This window comes from Ictalurus punctatus, chromosome 4 (assembly GCF_001660625.3).
Source record: "Ictalurus punctatus breed USDA103 chromosome 4, Coco_2.0, whole genome shotgun sequence".
NCBI classification, from domain to species: Eukaryota; Metazoa; Chordata; class Actinopteri; order Siluriformes; family Ictaluridae; genus Ictalurus; species Ictalurus punctatus.
The window spans coordinates 1,422,088-1,430,000 of record NC_071284.1 but is presented as its reverse complement, the minus strand read 5'-3'; the positions used below and the strand labels follow the sequence as shown (position 1 = coordinate 1,430,000).

Below are 7,913 nucleotides of genomic sequence, written 5' to 3'. Positions count from 1 at the left end.
TTATTGATTTTTTTTTTATGTAATTATCTCGAGTACCATTTAGTTTCTCAGTTTGTTTAATAATGTTTAGCTACATTACGTAAAGATTATGTAGTATGTTTTGTTTTTTTTGGTCCCTTCAGGGGCTCCGTACCCGTAGTAAGCATAAGTATGCGCACCCCCATTTCACAAACAGTGGTTTCTTTAGGCCACGTATCTGTAAGTGTATAACAGTAGTACGGGGTTTTATACTAAAATGGATGAGAGGATCAGACCGGATAATTCTGGCGATGCACTCCAGGGACACGGGCGTCTGAAGGCGGCCGAGGAAGAATATCATCTCAGTATTATAAACATTAAAACAGACTAGCCGACAGAACGTTATAACGCTACGGGTACGTTGTGACGAAGCAAATCCCATTCCCGCGCAGGTGGTTTGCGGCCCGGCTGATCGGCAAGCTGCTGACGGAGCTGAAGGAGGAAGGAACGTTCTACAGCCTGATACACACCGTGGAGGAAGAGAACAGGAGGAAAGCTCAGCTGCACCATATAATCAAAAGGTCTGGTCACGAACGACAATAATCCTAAACTCTCCTGGTTTACTGGAGGTCACGGTCATATAACACCACACGATTCAGTTCCTTATTAACCCTGAACGCTGATCTTCTGCGCTGCAGTGAAGAAGAGAATCGTCTTAGGATCAAAACCCTGCAGGAACAGTTACACGTCACCCGCAGAGACACAACGCTTCAGATTCAGGTGATCACACAACACGCGCTCCCGCTCGAACGCTTCACCGTTTCTATAGTAACAGCTTGTTCACACGGCGCACGTGTTCTCCACGCCCCGGAGGCTCCAGTCTGTAATCTGAAGTCTTCTGTAAGGAGATGTTTATGTTACGTAACCTTTATGTTATGGAAGGAGTCTCCAGTGTCAGGGGTAAAAGCTGGAAGTTTTCCCACGTCTTCAGGACAGAGAAGATTTTACACTTCTCTGCGGTCTCTCGGTAACAAGACACGTGTAACCGTAAACATAAAATATTCACGTCATTCTTTAATAAGTAGAAATTGTACTCGCTGGTAAATTGCTTTGGTATAAAAGGAAGAAATCCCTTTGGGGCATGCTGTTATCGGAAAATAAAGGATTTCGAGGTGGTAACAGGAACTCAGCAGACACCGAGTGTTTTACGTCAGCAACCTCACACATCCTTCTTTTATAGGGTGCCAAAACTTCTGTACTAATTTGTCTTCATTTAATGATTTGTTTTGGATCGCTTACTCTCTCTCTCTCTCACACACACACAAATACATCGTCTCTGAAGTAGCTGGAATACCATAAACACAACTTCTGTGTGTGAACGCTCCTGCTCACGATGTACGAATAAATCAGTTCGTATCCAATGCAATCCGTTAAAATAAATAAATAAATAAACGAATGCATTTGAATGAGTCTCAATTATGTATAAAATGGACGCACACAGTTCTCCCAGAAAACTCAATCTGGCTAAACTAATCTCCGGATCAGGATTAACCCGTTCGGAAAGATCCCGATTCCGTCAGTCCAGCTTACGACGTTTTAGATTTCTTACGCAGCGCATCAAGAACAGGTCCTTTATTAGCCCCGCCCCTTTTCCCTCAAGGCCTCTGAAAATCGCAAATCTGTCCTTTAAACGAGAACCGCGACGACGGATGCGTGCGTGCGCAAAACACGTCGCGAACGTGATCTACTTTTATGATGATGTCGTAGGAACGTGACAAAATGGCGGCGTACCTCGAGGATCAGCTGCAGGAGCAGAAAATGAAGAAAAGCCTGCAGGAGAAGTACATGAATGACAGCACGGAGCTGTTCGTCTACCAGGGACAGAAACTGAACAGCTACATCGAGAAGCAGCTGGAGGATGAGATCGAGGCGAGTGTGTGTGTGTGTGTGTGTGTGTGTGTTTTACTTTGTACGTTTGGTAAGTTCATTCCCAGCGAACGCTGCTGATGATGTTTTGCCCCAGCAGACGCTCAAGAAGAAGCTGACGGAGGAGGAAAAGGCTCACGGAGAACTGGAAGCTTTTTTTAAGAACAGTCAGACAGTAAGTGAGCGAAGAATCTATATTACAGTCGAGCTGTTCTGGATTGTGATTGGTCAGAAGGCGGCGTCGATTCATTTTCCCTAACAGCAGCGACGACAGTAGCGCAGCCACAGGGTTACATCGACACGCTCGTTCGAATACGTTACCGTTTCTATAGCGACAGCTCATTCGGCGTCACTACAGCAGAGAAAATCTCTGACGCGTTGAAATTACAGGAGGAGTCTGCAGCGTCAGCGCTTCGTAAAGCTGTAACTTATTAAAGTTGAGAGAGAGAGAGAGAGAGAGAGAGCGCGAGCGAGCGAGGTCGGTACCGGGAACGACTGCTTATCGCTGCTCTAACGCAAGCTTACTTGTTTTCCAGATGTTCAACTTTAACGGTAATTACAAACGGATAAAAAGTATGACGTCCCGTTCTGTAACAAATTAAAACGAGTAATCGTTGTTGAATTAATCGCTGTGGTGTAAGAGGAATAAAACACTTAAAACAGGACGTGCTGCTGGATGGTAACAGGAACTCCGCTTTGTCACACCGCCCTGCCGTCGATTCGTTTCCGATAACGTCACGACACGCGGCGCGTTACTCTTTTACTCACATCACGCCTTTAAGCTGCCCGCAGAGTTTATTTTTAAACTTGTAACGATCAGATCATCTTGTAGAGAAACTATCTGACGACGGCGCAGTGCTGTAACACATTTCTGGATTCTGATTAGGTTTTTCTGGGCCAGAAATTTGCTCCGCCCTTTTTTCTTAAAAGGCAACACACGTGGAACAGAGTTACTAGGAACAGCGGAATCCTATACAAGATTAAGAATAAACCGGTGTTTATGAAAGAGTTCACGGTTTCACCGCAATCACAATTCATCTAACAGGCAGCTGAGATGGCATACTGCCGCTTTAAAAAAAACGTTATTAAATAAAAACCAAGGTAAATCTTACACCAAGGAGAGTAAATGATACGATGATGTAACGCAATGTAAACACACCATTACAATTTCATGCTAAAATTTATAAAAACGTATTATTTATGAGTTAATCCGATAGACTTATGGGATTCGCTTCCCTCGAAACGTATCGCTAATGAACGTGTAACAGCGTACTCGGTGTTCACGCCCTGCCCCGCCTCTACCCCAAGAGTCTGGAGGAAAATTTGGAGTACTGGATGGAGCGCTACGATAGAGACACGGAGGACAAACAGCGAGAGCTGAACACCATAAAGACCAACATGTCCAACACCCGGGCGCAGCTCCAGGACCTGGCCAAGAAAGTTAGTGCGGTGGTGTTTATTTAAACGTACTACAGCTTCACAGAGCCGCACAGAACCAGGTCCGAGGCTTCATTTCCGTTTTATCGTTTAATTCAGTACAGAGAGTGCGAGCGGGTGATCACCGAGGACAGGCAGGAGAAGGAAAAGCTGCGCAAACAGCTGGAGAAAGAACAGCTGGAGAGGAAAGCAGCTATAAAGGTGAACGTTAGTCTGATGTTTATACGCTGGGGGGAAAAAAAAAAAAAAAAAGAACACGGAGACTCTGGAAGGTTCTCAGGCTGTCGATTAGGTGAAGGAGTGCACACTACACTCCCACAGTGCATGCGTCTTTTCTCTTTAGGATGAGAGACAAATTCAAAAAGGTATTCGTTTTATTTTCTGCAAAGAATTTAAATATTAGTTTGAATATAAATTATGAAAAAGGGTCCTTCAGGGCTTTTTATTCGGATGCGAGATGAATAATACATACATAAATAAACAAATAAACCCACAAATGACTAATGCAGCTAGATGATAATAATAATAATAATAATAATAATAATAATAAAGTTAAAGTCATTCCTACTTGGAATCGATCTGGTTCCACATTAAGGGTACTAAGATGATGATTTTTTTTTATATTGAGTTTTTTTTTTTTTCACTTTTGTTTTTTTTTTTGGAATTCTTTTGGAGCTGCTTTTTTTCTTAAGATAAGATAAAACTTTATTGATCCCGCACTAGGGAAATTCCCTCGTTTCAGCAGCTCAATTACACACACAAAAAAACAAAGAACAGAAAGAATACACATTAAATAGGAATAGAATAGAGAAAAAATGTCCAAAAAAGTAGAAAATAGAAAAATAAGAATAATAAAGTTTAAAAAAATAAATAAATAAAAAACTAATGATTTTTATTATTATTATTTTTTTTACTTAAAAATTTTATCTATACATAAATTAACATTGAATCAGCATAGTTTGGAAAAATAATTATTGGCACCCCTCGAGAGAATGGGTATATCTCCATCATAAAATTCTGTCGTATCAAAATTGTGACGCCAGTATTTCCAGATGTGACGTGATCCTTAACCTGGTCCTTAACACGTGAGACGGTGGTTTTTCTGCAGATTCAGTCGTGGTGGAGAGGAACGATGGTCAGGAAAGGTCTCGGGCCGTTTAAAAAGGGGAAGAAATCCAAGCAGAAAAAGGACGGCAAAAAAGGGAAGAAGAAGAAGTGATGCAGGAAAATAAATAAATAAATAAATAAATAAATAAATAAAAATCAGACAAGTGGCAGAAATGGGAACTTTATTAATTCAATTTTACAATAAATCCAAATGTTCAGAAAATACTTTGAATATTTTACTAATTTTATAACATTACAGTAAAAGCTTTTACGGGAAAATTGTTGGAAGTAACGCTGTAAAAAATAAAATAAAGGAAGAGAAAGTCCGCGCTGTCTGAATGACGTATGTAGTGCATCCTTGTTTGTGTGTGTGTGTGTGTGTGTGTGTGTGGTCAGCGGTACATACTTGTAAACGTATGGAATGTATTAATTTACTGTACAGACACGCAGGTGAAAACCCTGCAGAAAAGGTCAACATCATTTCTGCTGGGGAATAACCCTAGGTCAAAATAAAACAACTAATAATAATTAAAAAATAATAATAATAATAATAATAATAATAATACAAAAACATCTATAATATATTTATTTTTTTTAACTTCCCTCTTTAAAACATCAGGGTCTAAAAAAAGCAAGTTAAAAAAAATGTAAAGGTTTTATATGCATAAAATAACTCTAATGTATTTAATTTTATATTTCTTTATGAAGAATTCTGGGCAAGCTTTAGTGCACTGACCTAACCGCTACGTTATTCTCCTCTCGTAACCAGCCGAAATCACCCTCACCGTACGCTTTCTTCTTCTCCGTTAACGTTCTCATCAAAGCACCGAACACCACAGATACCCAGCCAAGGTGCAATGCTGTGTCAGCAGCCACGACGACGGCCTTCGACAATTTTACTGTATATATAAATATATAAATCCATTTCCGCAAGGTAAAAAAAAAAGAAAAGAAAGAAAATACGCATGGAATATTTTTGGCAGCAGCAGGACGTAGAAATTCTGACTTTTAATATAAAACAGTGACTCCTCGAAATTCAGACTCTCAAAATCGACTAATCTCAGAGTTCTGACTTAGTTTGTGTAAGATCACATTTGGTTTTACTTGCTACACCAAAATGATTTATGGATTTTTAGATTTTCGCATCTTGGCGTTATTTACATAGCCTCGTCATCATAGATCAGAATTTTAAAAACGTCAAAAAATCTGAAATAAGAAATAATTTGACGAAGTCAACATAAGAATTTTGAGATAAACGGAATTAATAACTCAAAAAATTTGAGACGAGTCAAAAGGTCTTTCAGATAAAAAATAAGACCTCGGACATGTCAGGATTTTGAGGGAATTAAAAACTTTGAGAAGTCAAAACAAAATCTGACAAAATAAGTAAGAACTTTTAGACAATATGCCGAAATTTCGACATACTGCTGCTACAAAAAAAATAAAAACGCATTTTTTTTCTTTTCCACCTGGGGAAATGGGTTCCATAAAAAAAAAAAAAAATCACCAGTACAAAAAAACCCCACGAACACAAACGTACAGCTTCCGATCACAGAATCACGATACGGACAAGCAAGCCATGCAGTGGCGACTACAGCCTTAGCGTCTAGCACCGTGTGTATGTGCGTCTCTATTCTAGTCCCGCCCCCTTTTAAAACCCCTCCCTTTCCCCCTCGTTATATGTAGTAACTCGTTCATCTGTTACACAAAGAAGCGCAACAATGTAACACTCGCATCTCCTGCAAAACCCTTTCGTGAACTTTTCACATTTTAATGCATTCACATCATATGGGAGGGGAAAAAAACCCCAACAAAAACGCAACTTTCGACTTCCGAACGAGGGGGGGAAAAAAAAAAAAAAAAAAAAAAAAAAAAAGGTCAATTATGAAGCTTTAGCTTTCCGAAAGAAATTTACAACCAAACTCAAAAAATTCAAACTCTAATAGAAATTTTAGTTTATATGCCTCAGTTTGTTAAAGAACTGATGCCGGCTAATCTTATATTAAAAACGACATCGTTTTCCCCCGGATTCTCCCACGTGACGTGAATGCTGTATTTAAAACTGATCTAGAAACAAGGCTGTACGTCAAAAAAAAAACAAAAAAAAAAAAAACAGACTGTTTCCATATTTAGCAGTGTCTTTTATCTCATCCCATAAAAGTCCATGTTACAAATAGTGCCTTGCTTTATTTTTAATAAACTATTATATATAAACTACGATAAAGATATTTCGATATTTAGGACAGCGGGTGTTCATAGTCTTTGGGAAACAGCGTCACCCTGTGGCTACATACGTACATTTCTGATAAATCTTTGTGCAACGTGCACGTTCTCTAAAACAAGAGCTCGGGCTTTTAGCTTCGCTCAACGAGTGAGTTAGTGTGATTTACTTAAAACATCTGTTCATCCAACGTGTGAAACTTGGACAACCATCACGATCAATAAGATCTGACATCCCAGAGCCAACCATGATATAATAATAATAATAATAATAATAATAATAATAATAATAATAATAGGTGCAAAAATGATGTGACGGAAAGAAAAATAAATGAGAGAAGAAGAATCTATAGCAACTGATTGAATGCTGGTTTTGTATGTCACGATGGATCTTCTCTCCTCTTTTCCACACTGCAATCGCTCAGCTCCTCCTTTCGGTCCTGGAACGAGTGAGCGAGCGCCGCGTCTCTGTGTATTAACTGAAGTGTTGTCGGAGGCTGGACGGTTTCCGGTTCAGAAGCCGTGCGCAAACTCAGTCTCTCTCTTTAGCTCATATTAAGTACTGGAAAGGGCAAACGGTGTACTGTGGCCACGCCCACCAGTCCTACATGGAGAGGGCGGAGCTGGTGGTTGGTGATGTAATGTTTTTCGGGGGTGCCAGCTCGAGCAAGGCGCGCACCGTCCCTGCAACCTGCTCCAAACCTTTCTCCTCCAGGATGTGGAGCGGGAGACAGAGCTGACTCTGAGGTTCAGCAGGAACAAACACACACACACAGACAGACAGAGAGAGAGAGAGAGAGAGAGAGAGAGAGAGAGAGAGAGAGAGAGAGAGATGGGGAAAAAATAATAAAAGGGAAAAAGGGGCGTGTCAATGGATAACGAAATAATGAAAAATCGTACAAACAAACAAAAACAATGGTATAATAAAAAACGTGTCAAACTTAGCAATAAATCTGTGTAAAATTAAGACTGGAGTGAGAGATGAATAGGGAAAAAAACAAAGCCATGAGCGTGTGGAGAACGCGGATGAGGAAAAGCGGAATAGAAGAGAGACCAATCAGAAAACACTCCAATGTTTTTAACCTGAACTCTCTCCACTCTTTCTGCAGTGTGTGCGCGAGTTCATCACAAATAAACTGGGCAGCTGTTAAACTCCGCCTATAAGCCCAAACTCCGCCTATAAACCCAAATGGAAAAAAGCCAAAAATACTGTTTTTGTCTGTTTTCGGCCAGAGATTAGTTCGGTCGCCACCCTAATGAGTATA

At 40.1% G+C, this 7,913-nt stretch overlaps 2 protein-coding genes across 4 annotated transcripts in view; one reads left to right on the top strand and one right to left on the bottom strand.

Moving 5' to 3' along the window:
- iqcg (IQ motif containing G) overlaps positions 1 to 5,379 on the top strand; it is a 6,597-nt gene extending 1,218 nt beyond the window's left edge. The window contains exons 3-9 of the mRNA XM_017466491.3: positions 411 to 539; positions 657 to 738; positions 1,726 to 1,887; positions 1,985 to 2,059; positions 3,193 to 3,324; positions 3,421 to 3,522; positions 4,430 to 5,379. Coding sequence (XP_017321980.3) covers positions 411 to 539; positions 657 to 738; positions 1,726 to 1,887; positions 1,985 to 2,059; positions 3,193 to 3,324; positions 3,421 to 3,522; positions 4,430 to 4,540 — 793 coding nt within the window. The 3' untranslated portion in view covers positions 4,541 to 5,379. The remainder of the gene's footprint in view (positions 1 to 410; positions 540 to 656; positions 739 to 1,725; positions 1,888 to 1,984; positions 2,060 to 3,192; positions 3,325 to 3,420; positions 3,523 to 4,429) is intronic.
- The window catches only part of lrch3 (leucine-rich repeats and calponin homology (CH) domain containing 3), a 24,146-nt gene continuing 20,826 nt past the window's right edge, over positions 4,594 to 7,913 (bottom strand). For all 3 annotated transcript variants that reach the window (XM_053677816.1, XM_053677814.1, XM_053677815.1), the window contains exon 20: positions 4,594 to 7,395. In XM_053677816.1, coding sequence (XP_053533791.1) covers positions 7,253 to 7,395 — 143 coding nt within the window. In that variant the 3' untranslated portion in view covers positions 4,594 to 7,252. The remainder of the gene's footprint in view (positions 7,396 to 7,913) is intronic.